The following is a 22610-nucleotide window of genomic DNA, read 5'->3' as shown; positions in this document are numbered from 1 at the left end:
TTATAGCAATGATTTTGAAATATATATCCAATATATAAAAAAATATCTATAATTTATCGACTGCAATCGATAGTCGACTTTGCAGTATTTTTCTATTGGACCATATTTGGTGTATTTTAGTACAAAACGCCTTACGTAGGCACTCGGACAACACAGCTGTTCATTCAGTTTTCACAGCTCTCGGAAAGCTCGTCAAACGTCGCATTAGGTTTCGACGCGACAGTCGGGTCAAAATAATTAATAAGATATAAAACGCGTACGAAATTACTAACAAATTGCAATGTTTTGCGCACTTGGAAAATGTTAATAAGTATTACTCTGCGATAAATTTGTTGGTGTGGTCGTTTAGGCGTGCGTATATATGTATGTGTGTGTATGATTTGTTTGTGAATATGTAAACAAAAGTGAATAGGTGTAAAGTTGAAAGCGTTAAGTTAAGTGCTAAAGTGTCTAATTAATTTAAGTAATATCAAATGAGCACAAGCGATCTAGACTTGGAGTCCTGCGCGCTATTGACCGGCATTACAGTCGAAACTGCCGCCAACGACTCCAACGCTAACGCTAACGCCCCCGCCTTAGCCCCGCCCACTGTCAGGACACGCACTAAGCAGCGCATCAGCTTAAATTCAAAACGTCGACGCAGCCGCATGTCCCGACGCGCAAATCTCATTGGCATCTGCGGCATAAGCAGTTTGTGCATACTGCTGCTGATTGCCACCACGCAGCGCCGTCCCTCCATGTCTCCCTTCAGCAGCAGCAGCGCTGGAAGTGTAGGTGGAAGCAACAGCGCCGCTCTCGCTTCCAATCAGCTTCCACGCAGCAGCTACTATGAGCGGCAGCAGCAGCCATCACAAACGGCCGCCACAATTTACAATATGACAGCGACCATAGTGGATGTCCTGGCTGGGCAGCGTGCGCGCATTCTCCAGGAAATGGAAAACTTCGAGTATCCGCGCGGCGGTGCCGAAAAGCTAAATGATATGACACCCGAAACGGGAGGCACACCAGTGCGGAGCATTGTGGTCACCACCTGGCGTTCGGGCTCCACGTTCCTGGGTGACATTTTAAATGCAATGCCCGGCAATTACTATCACTATGAGCCACTGTTAGATTTTGGCATTAAACAGGTGCGCGAGCCTGAGGAACAACAGTTCGCTGTACAAAATCTTAAGAATTTGCTCAATTGTGATTACGCCGATATGTCCGACTATTTGGAATATGGCAAAACGCACACTTATTTATTTGAACATAATCAGCGATTGTGGGAAGTGTGTCGGGAATATCCACGCTTCTGTTGGCGTCCCGCCTTCTTGACGCCCTTCTGCCGACTCTTTCCCATACAGAGCATGAAGACGGTGCGACTGCGTCTTGCTCAAGCCGAAGAGCTGTTAAAGGATGAAAGGTGAGTTTTTGAAAGAATTTAAAATATAAATTAGTTAAAATAATATTTCAACTTAAAACTTGTTCAGTTGCCGATATATGTATGTATATTCAAATTATATTCTGGAGATTATCGTAGATGATTTGAATTGTATATTTATAATAGCTTTAGTAGCGTTTCTGGTACATTCGTCTGTATTCTATGTGCTTAGCGCATTTGGTCACACTATTTCGTATTGACCAAAAATATTAGCTTAATGTTACAGAAACAAGCACAAGAGGGAAGAGCGAGAGAATGAGCTGTGCAGAGAGCGTTTTAAGTCCGATCGCGTACAAAGAAAGTGAAAGGCGATGCCGCATGCGCAAATTGCGCGAATCCCTCTTTGACACGCGTCTTTGAAGCTTTTGCTGTCGTTGTTGGTGTTGCTGTTGTTGCTATTTGCGGTTTCTCTGTGTGCCATCTCGCTCACCCATTTAACTAATTCGTGTGTCAGTTGTTATTGCTGTTTGTTTCCCCCACACATCAACGTTATCTACTTTATCTTAATTTGAATGTGGTTTGATTTTGTTGTTTAGCTGCTGTTGAGGTACATACTAAAATTACAAAGTAAAAGCTCTTCAAGTTTATCTTAGTTTTTTATTTGTTTTTGTATCTTTTTTTTTTATGTAAAAGTTTACAATCATAATGTTTTGTACATGATGTATTTTACTTTCAGTGAATTTAAGAAAACACGTGAGAGATGGATTTTCCATATTGCTATTCGATAGAAAAACCCTGATCGATATTCATATATAAGTCAATGGGTAATTAGCTGGATTTTCGTTCGAATTTTGTAGTATTATTATCAATGCTGCGATAAGATAAGACATTGAATAATTTATGTATTTCAATCAATATTATCTAAGCAATATAATTATGCCACCTGCTTTACATTTTGCCTGATATGTCAAAATAATGTTCTAATAGGTATTTGAATAGGAGAAACCCATACCTAATTACTATATAATGTTCAATGTTATGTAATCAATAAATAATAATTATTACTGCTATGTGGAAATTTGAAATGGGCATATATCTGTACATACATACATATATGTATGTATCGTTACTTTGAGACATTTCCTGAGCTAATTAATTGTATTTCATGAATTACTATATAAAAAGAAAAAATATTCTCAATTTATTTTTTTAAATTATATATATTCACAACGTTTTTGAAATATACTTTATGCAGAACTAATAATATTTTTGCATTATTGCAGTAAACGAGAAATTTAGCAATACTGCATACCGTTAACTTTTAATGATGCGTAAGCCAAATGCTTTGACTAAATAATCTTAAGTAAATTGATTGCTACTAGTTTTCGATTTGACTGCCAAGTCTCGTTTACATAATACTCTATTTAAAATCGATGGCAAACAAAAACTTTGCACAAAATCAATATAATATTGTAAGTAGTGTGTGTGTGTCTATTTGTGTATATATGTGTGTGTGTGTATTGTATGCTAAGGGATTCACTGCAAACAAAGCGATGAGGAGAATGTAAACAGAAACCGAAAACGTATTTGATTGATGTGCTTTCTATTTTTCGACAATTCTATTGCTTTACATATATATGTATGTATAAATATACATGCTTATATACAGATATATATATATATATATATACATATATCTCATTTATTGTATATTGTGGTTTCAGTTACAAGACATTTAGTAGCACTCAAAGGACGCATTATTATTGTATTTGTAAAAGGTATTAAATTTAGCCAAGATGTGCTGACACTTGGAGTTGGGTTTTCGATTCAATGCAAATTGATTGAAATGGATGAATAGAACGAATAGAATTCGATACTCCAATTGAAGTTGAATGCCAACTGCGGTTTGTGCTCTAAAGGTATTCTATATTTATATTATTTAAGTAATGCTTGATATATTATTTGAATAAATTAACTAAAATAGATTATATATACTATTTACAAATAATTGTGCAACATAACTTTATCGCAGTTGTTTGCATTTGGCTCAAATAGAAGCGCTTTCCATAAGAAAAACTCTTCAAATATATGCTATATCATCACTTACTAAGCATCCCTAATTATCGACTGTAAGTATATTTACCAAACATTTAAAAATATATTTGTTCATAATTTATACTTCAATATTTACTGCAAATAACTTTTTATATATTGTCCATCGTGTCCATCTCTGATTTAAGAATGTCTGCTGTGATTAGCTATATTATTTTATTTGACTAGGTGCGTGGGGGCGTGTCTCCAACTGCTTTGACAACTCGCTTAAACAGTTAAACATTTCACGCAGGCAATTTGCAAAAAGCAATTAGCATACGAAATGAATCGCTTGGTATATGGCCAAGTCTAGCTGGAAGCTATTGCAAATTCTTCTAACTAAAGTAGCTCTGCTTCAAGCCTTTTGTTTTATTCTCCTCTTCCCTCATTTCGTCTGTACAGGCATTTCTCTTTGGCACTCGTTAGTCGCTTTCTTGTTATGCTCTTTTATGGTTGGGGACTTTGAGTGAAAGAGAAACATGTAGAGAGACTTTTTAGGGGTATTTCCTATATGTATATAAGAAATATATAATATCACTTGTCAATCTAAAGTGATTTTCCTACAATAATTTTGAAATGTTTTATTATCAACATGTGCTTCATATATAGATAAAGTATTCGGATTTATATGTGTCTATAATTTAAATTCGGGGTATTCCTTATCTTAACTGCCTTGCGTTTGCCTATAAGTTATTAAGATTTGTTTGTTTATTAAATCATTAGAGCCACATATTGCCACATTTCAAAATAGTTTTGAATTGCTTTGCTGCGTTATCACATCATTAAGGGTATTATTAGATTCATTTATTATTTCGAACTTTTTCTTTTGGTTTATTTTCATTCTTCTCTTTGCTTTGTTGCATTCACACATTTTTCACACTCTATTAACGCAGTGTAGCTGAACGGCTTGGAGTAACCGTTCGTTGTCCAGTGAAATGCATCAAAATTCCGGAAGCGTTGGCTTAGATTTATGTTGCGCAGGGAGACAGCCCCGTTCCCGCCCGTCCCTCGCCTTTGATTGCCTCGCCCCGAATTGGGGTCAGTGGAAGGCGTGTGGTTTTTGGGTGACTCACTAAGCGGCCGCTAACTTGGCTGACTTGGTTTCTAATTGACGGTTGGCACTGTCCCCGCCTCCGTTGCCTCCCCCCCCTCTCTGTCTCCTGTCCTCTCGTTGGGTGTGCCCGGCACGAAAGCTTGGGGGTTCTCTAATCATTAATTGCGTATACGCCGCATTGCACGCTCGCCTTTTAAATAAATGTGCTTAATCGGCATTTTATTTTTATACAATACAAGGGCTTTGTATTTTATTTGATTTCGGCTTTAGTTGCCGTGATTGTTGGGTTCATGTTAACTAGTTTGATTGAGCAGGCCTAATCAAAGGTTGATCAATAAAAAAGAATTATTTAAGTGCTTATAAAGGTTAATTTGTTTATAATTTTACTTCGTATAATATTTATTGCTATTTTCATATATTCTTAGTAAATCATATATTGAAGAGAGTATATTAGTTATTATGCTAGTTACTGTTTAATTCAAGATCACCAGATTTAATTAGTTTTTTTTTTTTTTTTTTTTTTTTTTTTTTTTTTTTTAAATATAATCTTAGTTTTTTGTCTACAAAGCTGTTAATTTCATTGAAAAATTCCCACTCGTTTTTTGCTAAATATTATGGTATTTCGCAGAATGTTTTATAACCCATTATATACAGATATTCCCACATTCAAATTTTATTTTTTATACATTTATTTTATTTAGATTATCATATATAAAAATTCTTTTTTGTGGCTTTCAACTTTGAGTCGCATTTGGCAGTCAGTTGATAAAATGTTGTGAAAATGAAAAGCGCCCACAGTTTTTGGGGCCCAAAGTAGCTGCAGCTGTTGCTGTTGGCTTAGCGTTAGCTTTAGCTGCAGCTGTAGCTGAAATAGCCCGAAAAACCGCAACCGCAAAGAGTTTTTGGCTTAAGTCTCTCATTTAGTTGGCTTATAATAAGCAAAGTGGCCATTAAATGAGGGCCAAAAATAAAAACTTTTGTAAGCTGCGTTTTCAAACGGGCCAACAAGACTAGATGGAATAGAGGAGACAGACGGACAGGCAGTTAAATAGAAAGACAGATAGATAACAATAAGAGAAGAAGTGGTTGTCGCATTATGCTGCAGATCCCACTCTAACAAACTTTTCAGTTTTCTCGTTTTGACAAAAAAAAAAAAAAAAAAAAAAAAAAAAAAAAAAAAAAAAAAAAACTTGAGTGTTTGACTATAAGATACTCTGTTTCAATCATTCCAATGTCAATATTAATCTAAATGGATATTTTTATTTAGGCTAATTTATGAGCGAAAGTCTGCACCGATCTAAAAATGCAAAGCTTAACATGAACATGAATCTGTATTTGGTGTTTAATTTATGTTTGCAAACCTCAATGATAATATACATTTTTATTGATATTAGGAAAGCTGAATAACATTAAAATAAACATAATGATAAATTGTTATTCAAAAAGTTTATAAGATCGACACATTTATACACAGACAAAAAAGTCGGCAGACAATAAGAATATTAGGTCAATACAGCTCAGCTGATAGAATTCATGATAACAGTCACACCTCTTTCAGTCTATTATATAGCATTTCCATTGAACCAATATACCCTATTTGTCTCGAGTCAATGGGTACAAGAAACCCGTTCTAACTAGCTTATTGCACAATAGACCTCATTCTGTGACATGGCTGACATTTAGCTTTATGCTATGAACTCTTGACTCGCCCTCACTCTCTCTCTTTCTCTCTCTTTCGCTCGCCTTCTCTCTGTCGCTCAATGCGTGACAGTTTTGACAGAGCCAAAAGGGAGAGATCGGCATAGAGTTCACTGAACGTTCAACTGGCTTAACTACGCCGTCATTGAAAAGAGAGGGAGAGAGAGAGAGAGAGAGAGAGAGGCAGAAAAAGAGAGAGAACGACAAAGCGCGGGTGTCTGGCATACAAAAAGGCCTATGAAAATGTATTAAAACATTACTCTTTGTCGAAAACTTAACACTCTTTTACGATATGTAAATATATGCATGGATATATATAGATGTATGTATTATTGATAAGGTCTCCAAAGCGGAAGATGTTAAATTGTCTTTCATCTTGAAAAATAATAATTAACTAACTCGGGGGAGATAATGTTTGAAGTTAGCTATGTTATATAAATGCAGTAATCTTTATTATTGTTCTATATTATATACAAATTTATTCCGCTAAAGTATATGCTTTAATTTTAATCGCTTAATAAAGTCCCTTAAAAATAAATGTAAAGTATGTTTACTCAGCTTTTGTCGCTGATAATTTTGATATATTATAGATATTTATATATTTTAGATTTTTTAATAACTAACTAATGACTAATTATTTTAAATTTGTTTATCATATATTAAACATAATTTCAATAAAAATCTATATACCATAGTTAATTACAAAACACAGTTTCTCTATTGATAGGGTATGCACTGCGTCTTTTGCATTTGAAAACGAGTTTCAAGCACGAGACAAGTAAAACTTTTTGGTACGTGTTGTGTTTATTTTTCTGTTTTTTTTTTTTTTATCCAACTCTACGACTTAAATGGGTGAAAAGCGTTAATAAAAAATTGTTGGCAGCGCTGCAATTGCCAAAAGCATGAAGACTAGGCCGCAACCGAAAACCGCTGTGGCAGTCAAAGTCGCCGTTGCCGTCGCAGTCGCCGTCGCGGTTGGCTTCTCTGTCAGCTGGGTGCCTATGACAAACTACAGCAGACAGTGAAAGTGATTGATAATTTTTTTTGCCTTTTTTTTATTTACTTTTAGCTGGAGTGCGCGGTTTCGCTTTTTTTTTTTATTATCATTATTTCTAGTTGCTAATCTAAGTTTGCTTTTGCAGTTGGTTTTTTTTTTTTATTATTATTATTTTTGTTATTGCTGAGGCCAGTTAATTGGGCGCTGTAGCCTTGCCATGCCTCGCAGCTATCTTAGCCATATTGCTGCGATCGAATCTTTAACCGGTTTTCAGAATATCGATGCACATCCATAAATATTGTTGGTGTATTTCAGCGGCTTTTTATTTTTTTTTTTTGTATATTTGTAGAGCCATTGCCTGACTAAATGATTATTGATATTGATTATTTCACGTCGTTTTATGTATAATTCATTTGGCTGCTTTGCAGCGCATCAATTTGCTAGCAGAAGTTTATTAGATGAGAGAATTAAAAATTTGAGCATCTGTGAGGCTTTAAAGTTTCTTATATTTGCGTTTGTATATACATATGTGCAGCTATTTAATTATAATCAAAGTATTATTAATGAAGCTTTATCATCTGTCATGTTTAATACTTTCAATTCATATTTTAAGTTTCCCAACAAATAAATTTTAATAATAAATCAATGCAATTCAAACTTTTAATGAATATTTGAAGAGCTTAAAACTATAAAAAAGAAATTGTGACAATATCTTAAGTGGTTATGATTAATCCTTTTTTTTATGATCATCATTTATATTTATTTTCAATTTATTTTACGAGTTAAAAAATAGTATTTACTTCTGAATAATTTTTATTTTGAATTAAATTTTTTTAAAGAAATAAATAAATAAAATATAAATATGCATCTTCTTGTTACATAATACTAATAATAATTATAATATATAGCTCGAAAATTATTAAATTCAAATTATTAAATTTTAATTTTAAAATTATAACTATTTGCTTATTTTGCTAAGTTTACAATTTTTTCCGATGAAACTCTCGCGTCTAATGACTTTAGTTATATATATATTAAATATTCAAATTATCAATAATTAAATTATATTGACTTCATACATGCATACAGTTTTCTAGGGTATATCGCAAAAGTTAATTAGCCTTGCTTGAATCTGTGTTAAAAAATAAAAATCAAATACAAAAAATCGCCTCTTTTTGCTAGTTCTGTTAAAAGTTTTGACATCGCGAAGCCTCATTAACTAATGTGCCAAATGTTGGCACACACACACACACACACACAAGCAACACACAATGTTTATTTTTAAAATGCTGACAGCCAGCTAAAAGGCAAAAAACTAACAAAAACAAGATAAAGATAAAGATACTTAATACCTGATGCTTAGTTTCGAATGCAAAATAAAAAATAAAAAAAAAAAGAGGAGAATCTTTTGGGCTCTTTGTTCTTTGTTGTGGAGTGCTGTAAGTCAAGCACCACGCTGACAGCCTTGAGAGTAGTTATGTTACTTCTTCAGTTATTTTTTCTCTTTTTTTTTTGCGCATTTTGTTTTATATTTCCACGTAGATTCTGTACAATTACCAAGCAGAATTTATTGTTGACGGGTCGCGTTGTAAATTTTTAAGTAGCCATCGCCTAATGCGATTTCACCAACTGCAACGCGCAGCTCTATGCCATTCGTTGTTGTTGGTTGTCAGTCATAGTTTGTTGTTGTTGTTGTTGTTCTTAGCCAGTGGCTTCATGGTTCATCAATTTAGTATGCGTTACGTTGCTTGGAGGTGCCCATAGTTTGCTGTTCTTTTTTCATTCATTGCTCCCAAATAAAAACTTTTTTGGTTTTTTTGTTGTTTATACCTAGCTCAGTTTCTATGTTTAAAATATCGAATTGGAAAAAAATTTATATATTTTTTGCTGCAGACAGCTTCTTAAGCACCTTGAGCAAGTATTCTGCAGTTGGTTATGGCCAACAGCAATATCCTTACATTTTACTTTTGATTTTCTTGGCATTTTATTTATTTTTATTTTATTTTTATTTTTTTTTTTTTGCTGCCTCAGTTAGCTGCAGCAGCAGCTGGCTCAATCATTTGATTGATGGCCTCTTTGAGTGCTACTAAATCATTGCAATTTTCACACGCTGCTCTAAAAATCGACTGAACGAACGATGATTACTTATGATTAGTTAGCTGTACTTTGTTGACGCTTCATTGAGCAGCCAGCAGCAGCAGCAACCGCTTCGAACTTTGAGCACATTATTAAAATTGGCAAGCAGAGAGCCCTGTGGGCATTCTGAAAGTTGCAACCGTTAGTCGCTTGGCCTGCTAATGGCAGAAATTATTTAGTAAATTAAATTGCGTTTTTGGTCTAGAAAACGTTAAAATTCTGGCATACAATAATTTTGGCAAATTGCGATAAGCTATGTGGGCCACAGTGTTTAAGTTAACTAGGCGATACCATGAACTAGTTGCAGACCTCTTTTATAAATATATCGCTAGAATTTTTTAGATCTAGAAACTCACTAAATTACACATATTTTCCTAATGCAGCGTTTGGGCTGTGAATAAGTATCGTGCAGTCGATAACACCCGAGTGTCTTACTACTTTTATTAAGTGTTTCAGGCGCTATTAACTCATTATAAGAGACCGAAAATTTGCAATGATTTAGAATTAAAAAACATGTTTAATAAATTATATGAATAAATGTAACAAAATTCACAAATTAATGAAAAATAAATATAATACCATATCCAAGTCTTTTACTATATTTATTTAAGTTATGTTTATTTGATATGTCCCTTTACTCAATGATTTTAAATAATAAATGTAATAAACAAAATTACAGCTTTAATATTTCATTCATTATGAAAATCTAATTCTAAATCGATTCCAATTTTCACACAAAACTTAACATGATTTAAGACAACAAAGTGCTCAGCACAAATGTTCACACTCAATTTTAATTAGATTTTATTTTGCTGCCGTCGTCACCAAGTGCTAATAAGGTTTTAGTTTTTCTTTTTCTTTGCTTAACTGAAAGCAACAAGAGGAAAATTCGCCTTTTTTCGTTTCTATATTTTCTTCTTTGTCTGTTGTCTATTTTGGGAAAATGCAACCCAACTTGGCTCAGCTGCCTTTGATTTATGTGTGCAGCAGACGACATAGTGAAAGAGAAAGATACTGCGTAGAGAGAAAGAGAGAGAGAGAGAGAGAGAGAGAGATATAGAGATAGAGTGAGAGAGAGAGAAAAGAAAAGTGTGGAAAATTATACGACTAAGCCGGAGTTAGCAACTTGCAGTAAAGTAAAAGTATTTTTTTTACTCTTTATCTTTTGCAGTTTGTTTAGTTTTATTTTTAGTTTTCTTTAACTTTGCAATTTCTATTCCTTTTTTTTTTGTTTGCTTTTAATTGCATAGAATCATCAACGCATCGTCGTAGAAAGTCTTTCATTTCATTTCTGTGGAAATTCGATGGGAAAATTAACAGCAACAACAACAGCAACAGGCAGTTGTCATGTAATTGCGGGCTTTATCTTCTTTGGCGATTCATGCGAATTTCACAGCGCGTAAATAACGAAACCGGAACTCTTTGAAACAGCTCGTAAACATCGTATATTGTTTTGAAGAGATTTGAACTTTTTTCTTAGCTGTGAGAAAGTTTTGATTTTTTCTTCAGTAAATGAACTTCCGTTTAAATGCTGTTGTTTATGGGCTAGTTTAGGGCTCGGTTGAGCATTTTTTATCTGCACAGATATGGGGGAATTGGTATTTGACTAGCTGGTGCAGTGTTTACTCCGATAAGATTTAGTTGTAGCTACACTAAAACTCTGTTTAGCTGTTAATTTAAATGATAACAGTTGCCGGTTTGCTTAGAGTTCGTTATGTAAATCATTCCAAACCGGACCAGAAAGCAAATAATCTCGGAAAGGCCTATTCAAAGCAGAAACTGTAATCAGATCCAACGACTCAAGTAGCTAGACATTTATGTGAGCAGATAATCTTTCTCCATGTGAAGGCCATATTTTCTAATTGGATGAGCTAAACAAATGAATTTGTGTGAACTAGTTCAAGTGAGCTAGATATATATTAGTTAGGTACATGTTCATGTATGTATGTATATATATAATCACACAGAAAATTATTAGAAATTATATATATATATATATATATATATATATATATATATATATATATATATATATATATATATATATATATATATATATATATATTTTTTTTTTTTTTTTTTTGTTGTATGTATTAGAAATGCTAAAGCTGATAAATAATATATTTTTGTAATTAGTCAACCCGAGTATTATCAACAGCTAAATGATTTATATATATATATTTATATATATATATATATAGTATGTATATTTATATTTTGGCGCAGCAGCAAATAATCTCTCTTTTCGTACGTTCTCCTCAGCTTATCTTCTCTTTTTTGTTGTTGTTGCCCTCATATTCCGTTATTGCCCCCCATAATATTCCGCAGTTATTCTGTGCCTTTATCACGCTCTTTTTAATTTCCTTCAAATTCTCAGCAACTTAGTCACATTAGTTCTTGAAACAGTATCATTTGTTCTTATAACATTGATTAGAATGAATTAATATTAATATAATTTTATCATCTGCCATGTATTGATACAAATACAAAGTTAGTTCCAAATAACTTTTAGATTTTAAGGTAATCATTTCTGTTCAGAAACAATTTCCTTTGCCCTGAAATGAAGTATATAAATCTTAATGGAGAGCAGTGTAGGTAGACCCTTGAATTATTACCTGTATTACCTGTAAATAAAAGCCTGTCAATTGAATCACATGAATTTATGATCTTCCACCAGTTACTGTAGCATTAATCAAAATGCCAAAACGTTCTGCATGCGAGCCACTCTGGTACCCAATGCATTGAGCTCAATTATATCATTTGGTTTATGGCCAAAACATTTTGACCATAAATCTTGCAAATGCAACACATTCACATATGCATTGCATGCCATACAATTTCATTCTACTTCCATTCCATTCCATTCTGTTCCGTTTCAATAGGAACTAACTATTCAATCTGCTTCGGGAGCGAACAATTTGCTTGAAGGCAAACAAAAATTTTGTTACGCAATCAAAGCACTTGACTGACTGTGCCCTAGCTGGAATAGCTCACTTACGTAAGTCGATATAAGCGAGGATTGAGTCGGGGGTGGGGCATCGAATATGTGTCTTAACAGATGGCGTTACGCCCACACGACAACTATTTGATTTTGCTGCAAGGATCATTTAAAAGAAAATGGCTGCAAAGTTCCTTCCACCAGATGCACAAACACACACACACACGAGGCACATGCACAAATAAATTGCCACAGACTTGACTTTCAATGCTCGAGAGAGTGAATGAGAGAGAGAGAGAGAGAGAGACTGAGAGAGGGTGCTGCACTTCCGACATAGCTAGCAGAGAGCATGAGGTTGAGTGGGGGAGGGAAAGAAAGGGAAAGGGAGCAACCCAACTACAGACAGACCCCAAATGAACTTTAGTTACAGCCACGGGACCAGAACTAAAAACTTCTCAATGTGGGGCAAAAACTGAAGACAGGAAATTTGCTCGCGTTGCAAATGCTGCCACGAAAACACGAAAAACAAAAAACAAAAAACCGAAAAAAAAACAAGCAAAGAAACGTAAAATGAAAATCGCTTAGCGTAAATGTAACGGAAATATGGTGGGAGGCACTGTGGAGCGTGGAGCAAAGAGCAGAGAGCAGAGACCATAGAGCGAGATGGAATTAAAATTGTATAAACTTGCCAAGCTTATAAATATTATGTATACGCAGCGCAACTAAAACTATTTGCTTTTTTATAATTATTCTCAGCTTAATATTTGCAGATTTTTACGAGGTGGAAAATTTGAAAGTATATTTAAATGTGTTGAGTGCAGAGATTAATTAATGCAAATATACTAAAAAATACTATTATATTATTTATACTATTATAATTACAATTGTATGTAATACGAAGTATGATTTATTGATGTCTGTTAGGCTTATAATTTTGATAAGATTTTACACTTGTAATGAATTTAAATTAAATATGTAATATTCCAAAAAAATTCCTGTTATATAATAAAAATATAACATAGTTAATTTTTTTAAAATTACAATTTTGAAATTCAAAATAAATTGATATAAAATATAATGATAGTTATATATATTAAAATTTATTTTTTAGCCTCTCTGCGCTTCCCTCAGTAATATATTTATATTTTTAAATGCAAATAAAATTGAACAAAAATGAATTAAATCGAATGTTTACTATTCCTCTCAATAGTCAATTTCATGTAACTCTTCATTGCCTTAACTTATCACAATTCGAAATAATATGTGTGTATTTTTGTGCTCTATGCACATAGATTAACATTGATATGCTACAGCTTACCTCTTACTTTTTTTTTATGGCCATTCACGTAATCGCAGACACTTATCGCTGATTGCGATTAATTTTGCTCGGGCCAACTGACTGAAAAAAGTTGAAAATAATGCCAAGAGGCTGGTTCTCTGGCTGGCTCTCTGGTTGACTGCAAACCGAATTAACAGCAAGACACAAACATTTTCTGGCCCTGACAGCTTTGGCTATCATTAGCACAAGGTTGATTGTAGCCCACATCCCTAGCCGCTGGCCTCCCGGCTCCTGTCGCTGCGCCTGTTCCCCTGCTCAGCCGCTGTTAACCACTGTAATCTGCTCGAGTGGCTGCACTATTTTTACCGCTGTGGCGGCTGCTGCTGCTGCCAGCTGAGATATTAGCCTAATTTATGCGCGAAAGTTTTTGGATAGGGCCGACCATAGTCGAATGCCTAAGCAATTTGCGTCATGACTGTTAATGATTGAGTGCCATGTTGTGCAGTGTTGGTCGACGGCCTAGCTGGCTGGATGGCTGGTTGGCTGGTTGGCTGTCTGAATGGCTGGTTGCCTCTAACTGCAGCGCATTATAAATTGTTTCAAGTCATGACACGCATTTTTTCGGCTACCTTCTCAGCATTGAATTGCATTCGCCAGACTTTCTCTTTTGCACCGACAAAACTTCACTCTAACTCCACACTCCGAACTCTGACTGACAGCCTTAACTCTAACGTTAACTTTAACTCAATTGTTTGACGCTGTGTCTTGGCTCATTAATTTCATTCACACGTTGCTCTGGCGTCTGGTCGAGTTCTAAGCGCTTGGTGCTAATCACAATTTAGCCCCTAACTGGGTTATGCCTACATTGTAGCGCTCTGTTGCACTTGAAGAAATTACGCTCTAATTTCTCACAATTTTATCCCAATTATTTGAAAACTTAAAATTTATATTCCTCCGTTAATTATTGTTCTACGTTAATGTTGAATATTTTTTAGATTATTAGTAATAGACAAGTATAATAAAATTTATCTATACAGTAACGTAGGGCTTTCTCATGTTTCATTTTTCACAATTTTTATATAGCTTTAAAAGTATTTTTCCTAAATTTCATATCAAATATAACTACTATATTTCCTTTTTAGTTCTTGGTAACTAATTGCAACAGCTTTCAAATTTCCATTTTACTACTTCGTTATATTTCTGAGTGCATTCACTGCAATTGTTAGACAGTTGCTATGTGAAAACTTCTTCTGGCTTGGCTTTTGTTTTAATTTTTCCAACTTTTGCGGTGTGTGGTCTTTGAGCTCCCATTTGTTATTGTTGTTGGTGCAGTTGTTGTTGCTGTCGTTATTAACTTAAAACATTGTCATGTCGCGTTCGTTTTTCTGTACTAATTTTTGCTCTCTTGGCTTTTTTTTTTAGCACTCATTGTGTATCCGCTTACAGACAAAAGAGTGCAAAAAAAAAAAAACATTAGAAAACTTCCGTTGTAACGGCCACAGTTATTTTTATGCCCATCGCAATGGTTGACGTTGTTGCTGTTGTTGTTATTTTGCATATGGCATAAACAAGTAATACAAAAAAAAAGAAGTGTATATAAACGGGGAGTCACCTGTTTGATGGGCCAGTGGCTGGTCGTTACCAGGAATCCACCTGCTGTGTATGCTATTTTTCTTGTTTCTTTCCTCGCTTTTCTCGTTTCATCTGCCGCTGGCACAGAAAGCTCTGTCGACATTTTCCTTAACAAAGCAATTGTTAATTTAATAATGAAAAGGTATAAAAAAGAGATAGAAAATTGCAACAGTCACAACTTCCTTTGGGTTAAGCGGAAAGAGGAACTTTGAACTTCCCCGCAGTCGCAGTCTAGTACATGTTTTAAGTTTTTGTTTGTTTGCTTAGTTGTTCCACTTTTTGAAAAATGACGAGTCATTGAAAAGCTATTAGAACAAGTTTTAGCCGAGGAAATGACAATTTGCATTTGGTTTTCATTCTCAAAATTTTTTATGTGGTAGAAAAAATTAAGAACTAATTAAGGTCAGACAGTCTTTTGTTTATATTTTTTATGCATGATTAATTTGTTTAAAATATTTAAAATATTTTTATATATTTTGGAAATTTTTTATTAATTTATTTATTTTTCTTGATTGCATTCGTAATTTATTTTTGCTTATATCTTTAATTTTAATAAGGTAACTTTGAAAAATTTAATTAAAATTTTTTATTATTTATTATTTTGTTGTATTTTTATATTTTATTTTAAATTTTTTTTTTTATATTTTATTTTTAATTTTTTTTTATATTTTATTTTTTATTGATGTTTATAATTTTTTTTTTAATTTAACCTCACTCAAAAATTTGTGCATCATTTATTTAAATATTGTACATTTTATTGAAGTTATAAAAATATATATATATATAAATTTATATTTATCGTAAGACATCTTTCGCGACCTCCTGGAATTTCTTGAACCTTCCCCAAATCGTTGTCTCAATCTGTCGCAATGCTCGACCTTACCCAACTTACAATTTGTTCCTAGAATACCAAGAATTTGGTGGTGGGAAACAAATTGATTTTTCTGTTCGGTGGATTGCGAACATTTAACCTTGGTTACCTGAGTTGCTTTTTCCTACCTTTAGCTCCAACAAGAAAAGAAAAAGAAAGAAGCACATAAAAATAGTTTTTTTTTTATACATATTTTTTTACGATTGTCAACAATGTCGGTTAGCAATACATTGTTCTGAAATGCTATATATACTAAATCAGTTTTGTATACACTGCTTACATGGGGAAAAATAAGAAGAATCAAAATAAAGCTAATTTAGGCAGTAGTGTTTGAAAATTGGGAACTTCAAGTAAGTGTTATAGTTATGCTATATACTATATATACTATCTGAAAATTATAAAAAAGTATTTTATATTTTCTACATCTTTAAGGACATTTTTCTTAGAAACTCGATGGTTTTATATTTTACTTTCTGCAAAGCCATGAACCAAGTAGACCCTTTTAATCTGGTTTGTTAGGTATATATTCAGCTTTGCTTTGCTTCCTTTAATCTAATGTCCATAGCATTTGCTCTTTCTTCTGCTCTTAATCTAGGTATTTTATTTTACTGTCGCTCTCTTGCTCTCTCTTAGCAAAATTATTCTTCCTTTGAGGTTGGCTTGGAGCCAAGCGAAAGCAAAAACAAAGCAAAATTGTTCCTGCTCGTTATGTGAAAAATGTCAACGCGTTTTGTTACTTGCTCCACGTTTGGCGGACTCGTGGCTCACAGATACACGCTCAGATGTACTTGAATTTATATTTTTTATTTTATCTGTTTTCGTTTTGCTTTTTCTTTTCTTTTTTTTTGGTTTTTGTGTCCTATCTTTTTTTTTTCTACTTTAAGAGCTTTGCCCAAATTCCGAGCATGCATGCATATTTCATTTGGCATTTGCGTTTCATTTTTTCCTTCATGTTTTTTTTTTGTTTTACCCATTTGCGAGCACGCAAAGCTCACAGGGGCTAAAGAATAGGTGGCGCTTGTACACAGTTGCCACAACAACTAAACGTATTTAGGACATGTGTGTGTGTGTGTGCATGTGTGTGCTTGAAAGTAGTATCTGAGCGTACCCGGAATTCATCTGGCGATCGTAAGTGCTTAGCTAAGGGCAGTTGACATTCCGGTATGTTAATTTATTCTATTAACTTTAATAATAATATTTATATAAATTTGGTAAAATAATTTGTCGATTTTTATTGTAAATCAAATTATTTATTGATTTATTAATTTGAAGAGATAACGCCGCTGACTTAAAGAATCGACAAATCTTGTAGAGTATTGTAAGTTAATAAATTAAATAAATAATTTAAATTCTTTGTTTTTTTATATATTTATAGAAATTACTGAATAAAAAATGTTATTAAAATTGAAAATCAGCGAAATCTTTCTTACAAATACTCACTAAAAAATTTAATTATAATTATTATTATTTTATAATTAGGAAAAAAACACTCATATATTTAAAAATAAAACTTAAATAGAAATAAAAAAAATTACACAATGCTCCAAGGAATAAATGTGTTAAAACAAATAGTAAAAAGATATAATATTTTTAAATATATTTATATACTTTTCAATAAATATGTATATGTATATATATGTATTTATAGCTAATATGATGTATACTCTGCTATATGAATTAAAAAAAAATTTCCATTCGAATAATTTTCCTATATACAAAGAAAAGTGCATAAAAAATTATAATAAAGTTTTACTAGCTTGTCCTTTGTATAATACTTTTTTTATGTGAACAATATGTTTTTTATAAGACTGTTTTCTTGTTTTCTTTTTTTATTCTTTTCTTTTGTTAGACGTACTTGTTGTTTATTTTTATGGCATGATTCATTAAATATTTATGAGACTTGTGTATTTTTTTTTGTCAGTGTCTGTGGCTTACGTTACGTATATTGATATTGTTTGTTTTCTTTGCTCTTCTGGTTTGTTGTCGTTGTTTTTTATTTATTAACACCTAACGACTGGCCATTTTTTCAGAATATCCTCTAAGCACTTTTGTGTTGATATTTATTTTGTATATACATATTTATTTATTTGGTATACTTACACATTTATTTTCTATGTAGGTCAGAGCTTCTCTTCGTGCCATCTAATTTCTGGCTTTCAGTGAGGCTAGAAATTCTGCATAGAGCTCCCTTCACTATTCAGCACTCATTAAATAAGCCTTGCCTGGCAGCCTTGCACTATATTAGGGTTTTGCCAGTCAAGTTTGCTGTTGAACTCCCTGCTGGGGCTCTGCTGCTGGAAATTATGTTTTAAGCGCATTCGCGCTGCACTGTCAGCCATTGGTCGTTAGTACGTGACACGCCTCCTCTCTGCGGTACGCCTTCTGTTTTGGTCATTCCCTGAGCACTCAAGTCACGTTTTTTTATTGTACACCCAAAAATCTTTGACAGCGGATTTTTCTATTATAATATACTCTATTTATCTATAAACTTGACACTTGAAGAGATACTAGAACTCCATGGTAGACTAAGTTGTTGGGTGGTTGACTTTGACTTGAGGCATATAAATACAAAAAGTAAAAAATAAAAAAAGTATATAAAAATAAAATATAAATTTGTGTTTTATAAAATCATTGAGTTTTATTATTATTATTATTATTATTATTCTTTTTTTATTTTATTTATTTATATTTTTTTTATTTATTTATTGTTTTTATTTATTTATTGTTTTTATTTTTTATATATTTATTATTTATTTATTTTTTGCTATATATCATATCAAATATATATAATTAAATATTTAATATATATATTTGATATATCGATTTTATATATATATATAAATTTTTTTTTGAATAATTTATATTTGTTTAAATAAACAAACTTAAACTAAATTCTTATCTTACTCAAACTTATGTAATATATTCTAATATATGTACATTGTCATTCTGTACGAATAGACAGTGTTGCTCAATGCAAAGTAAAGGTGTTGAACAAGTGTAAAGCAACACCGAAAACTCATTGATATAGCTCTAGTATTATGTAACAGCTGCAATCTGGTATCTTATAAAAGGGCATTTGCCAAATTCTCGCATCAAATTTCCTTTTCATGTTTTAGACACATAAATTTGATACACGAAATAGAGAAGCAGCCGAGAAGCTTAGCTTATATTTTTATATTTTTTATTTGGGTCAACAACATTGTCAATGCCATTCGGTAGTGCAGAAGTTGTTGGGCCATTCCATTTCATTGCATTTAGAACTTTATTCGTTCTTTCACACATTTGCTCTACTTTACCGGAAGTGTTTCGCTATTTCGAGCAACGAACTTGTGAAATTGTGAAACTGTAAAACTCACTGACGTGAAGTTGAGCATAGTCAATGCGCTTCAATACGATTTAATCAACTGTTAGTGTTTTGCTGGCGCACTTTGGAAGTGCATATTATGAGCTGCACGTGCTCAAATAGCATCACATAACATGTTAGAGTACTCTAGGTGGAAGTGATCGACTAGGAGATACCATGAAGAAGCCTACAATCCGTTTCTATTTAAATAATTTATGCTTGGGAATTCCCCTTTTCAATGGTTGAGATTTCTCAAGCACTCCATGTATATATAGAATCATGATAAGGAATTAAAAAGATTTTGCTTTGACTTATGGTATCTAATTGGATTAGTCCAAACACTCGATCAACTCTCAAGACTCTAATTTATTTACTTGAATATTTTTGCAAGTCATTTTTGTTGATAACAAAAAATCTTAGAATAATCCAACTTAAGGTAACTTCAATTTTAAAATATTTTATAATGAAGAAATGGTAAACAAGAGTTGAAATCTAATTTATGCTATTGTAAAGTTGTTGACTCTCAAGTCAAGTTTCTCTCCCCACCCTCTACAGCTCTACAAAGTTATGCATCGACTGTTTGGAATATCTTCAAAGTAGTGTGTCTGATGATGTTCTTGTTTATATTTCCTACATTGTTGGAACTACAAGTAACTGTGCAGCACGTTAATTAAGTCAAGTATTTAGAAGTGGCTGCAGCATGACGAACTTTGTATGCACTTTGCTAGGCAATGGAGTCAATTAGTGAGCGATTTTCCAACGGTATACTTTTTGCTTGTAACTTAATATTGTACCCCTCATGAAAATGTAATTTTTCTAGATAGAGTTGGAACCTTTTACATTAGCTTTGTTTTCATAAATAAATTTTAAATTTCATTTCGATAGTATTCTATTTGGATAATACATAGAAAATCAATTTTTTTTTCCTCTTTTCACTAGTAAATGCATAAGTATTAGTGTGCTCTTAGCCCGAAATCTCTTGCTTCTAGCTATTAACGTTTAAAAGAAGCTTTGGGCTTCCATAGACAGCCAATGCATGTGCAGCGCACATGAGTTATGATACGATTACTGTGCCTTTCTCTTCGCATTATAGCTATAGATATCGATGGAAATTAATAGTCTTTCATAGAAGTAAGAAAAAACGACATTGTCATTCGGCTTGGCCCGTTGAACGTCATTATTGGCTCATTATAATTATTATCTCAGCTAGATCTGTTGTAGAGCAATGCTGTTTACACACACACGCTCTCTCTCTCTCTCCCCTTGTCTCTCGCTCTCTCGTTCGTTCTCTTTCCATTTGCTTATCTTTTTTCTTGCTGTACCTATCTAAGCAATTCATTCTGTGCTAAATTGTTTTTCATTTCGAGTTGCAAGTTGCAAGGCGTCGTCGTCGCTGCTTGCCACAATTGAAAACTGTAAACTTTCTGTATATATATGTGTGAGTGTCTGTGTGTTGTTGTTGCAACAATAATCGCAATAATTAAAAGCGCACCAGCGCCACAAATCATGCAAGCGCAGTAGAGTGCAGTAATTGAGGAAAATGTAGAACAATAACTTGGCCGACAGCTGCCTGGTGAAAGGGTTTGAGCAGCTGCCACAGCAACTAACTGATAAATAGTTGTAATTAAAATAAATTAGCGGCTCTAGATATGAGCTTTGCAACTGGTGCCACTTGAGAGCTCAGCACAGCTTGAAGTTTTCCAGAAGACAAGCGAACAAAACAGGGAAATGGGAAATTAGAAAGGTATGATGATGATTTTGATTTGTAAGAAAAACTGTAAAACTAGTTCAAATAGAAACTATATTTAATAAAATATTATATTCTTTCTTCTTTAGGCGAGAAAAAAATTCCTGCAACAAGTTTTTTGTTTACTGAGTATAAGGAAATTTCTTTGATATGTAATTTCCTACAAACCTTATTGAGTGAACAGACTAACCGTCATGGCTTTATCTTTGAGATAAAGTTTTCGTATAAACAGTGTAGGAAGACTCGTATTATGGCTTCGAGTGTTAATAATTTCCGCAAACTTTTCTCGACTTAGCAACTTAGCAAATGCGAGTTCATGAACTTTTCTTGATTATAACTAATCAGCAGTACAATAAGACTTATAAAGTTGTCTGTATACTTCCTCCAAATACCTTTGAGCACTAACATCAGCAGCTTTCAACTAATGACTTGGCCTTTTTATTTTGGCTAAAAGCGCCCGAAGCAAGTGAAAATAGCGTTTACTTTCTGTGTGTTTAATCTGATGTACCGCATCGTTCTATAACGTGTCGTATGAGCAAAACTCAATATCCAAATGGATATTAATTTCACAATAAATTAGTTAATTTATTAAAATATTTCACTTTCAATATAAACGAGCTCAAGCTGACTTTGTTCTTATTGAATTTTATTATTTCCGAACGCATAAATGAAATTTCAATTTTCACTAAATGTTGCGAGTCTTTAAATTGGATTTATTAGCCAACTTTTGCGTGAAAGCAATTTTTAATCTGCGGCTTCAGTAAAACAAATAACTGTCAAGTTTTTGTGGTAAACAAATTTTTCGCTTATCTCCAATGAACTGGACGGCCCTGGGAGGAGCATCAGTTGGTCCATGCCGCAGCTCTTTGCCACTTAACCTTGAGTTTGGCCCAAACGGCGTCTCGACCAACGTGACTTTTGCTTAACAACCTGGCCCGGACACCAAGCAGCAAGCGGCGAGGGGCGAGGGGCGATTATGTTGACTGCGTCGGTCGACAGTGTCAACTCATCCGGGTGAAACTCATCTGCAGACGCTCACTGGTGGGCGGTAGGCGTGGCCAAGTGGTGTCTGTCTGACTGACTGGCTGGCTGGCAGGCAATGTGGTCGCATAAAAAGCTACGTGCCCCACTTTACTTTGCTTGCTGTATGAAATTTGTTTGCATATGTAATGCCAACGTATAAGTGCGGGCGGTTGCCGGGCGGGGGCGTGACAATGTGAATACGTTTAGCTGCCAAGCGACTGTTCCGGTTTCCTTGCTGTATAATTAAGGGCCCAAAGTCAAGGATTGACATGCAGATGTGTATAAGTTAGGTTAAGTAGCTGCGAATGTGTGTGTATGTATATTTGTATGTATGTATATCTATATATATGAGTATATATATTTCTCTTTTAAAAAGTGAATGGCTACTTTTTCGCTTATATAAGCAAGTGCTGATGCCTCAAGTGCATTTCTCACTTACAA

At 33.5% G+C, this 22610-nt stretch overlaps 1 protein-coding gene across 2 annotated transcripts in view; it reads left to right on the top strand.

The window, feature by feature from the left end:
* The first annotated feature begins 146 nt into the window (after positions 1 to 146).
* LOC115565230 (carbohydrate sulfotransferase 4) overlaps positions 147 to 22610 on the top strand; it is a 38583-nt gene continuing 16119 nt past the window's right edge. Inside the window, exon 1 of one of the 2 annotated variants that reach the window (XM_089257577.1) lies at positions 147 to 1402. In XM_089257577.1, the coding sequence (XP_089113703.1) occupies positions 474 to 1402 (929 nt within the window). In that variant the 5' untranslated portion in view covers positions 147 to 473. The remainder of the gene's footprint in view (positions 1403 to 22610) is intronic. The other variant, XM_089257578.1, reaches the window with a different exon arrangement.

The sequence above is a fragment of the Drosophila navojoa genome, chromosome 3, assembly GCF_054131105.1.
Source record: "Drosophila navojoa isolate 15081-1374.11 chromosome 3, UAZ_NAV_1.0, whole genome shotgun sequence".
In the NCBI taxonomy this organism is placed as follows: domain Eukaryota; kingdom Metazoa; phylum Arthropoda; class Insecta; order Diptera; family Drosophilidae; genus Drosophila; species Drosophila navojoa.
Note: the sequence above shows the minus strand (reverse complement) of the source record. Positions and strands in the feature narration are given on the sequence as shown.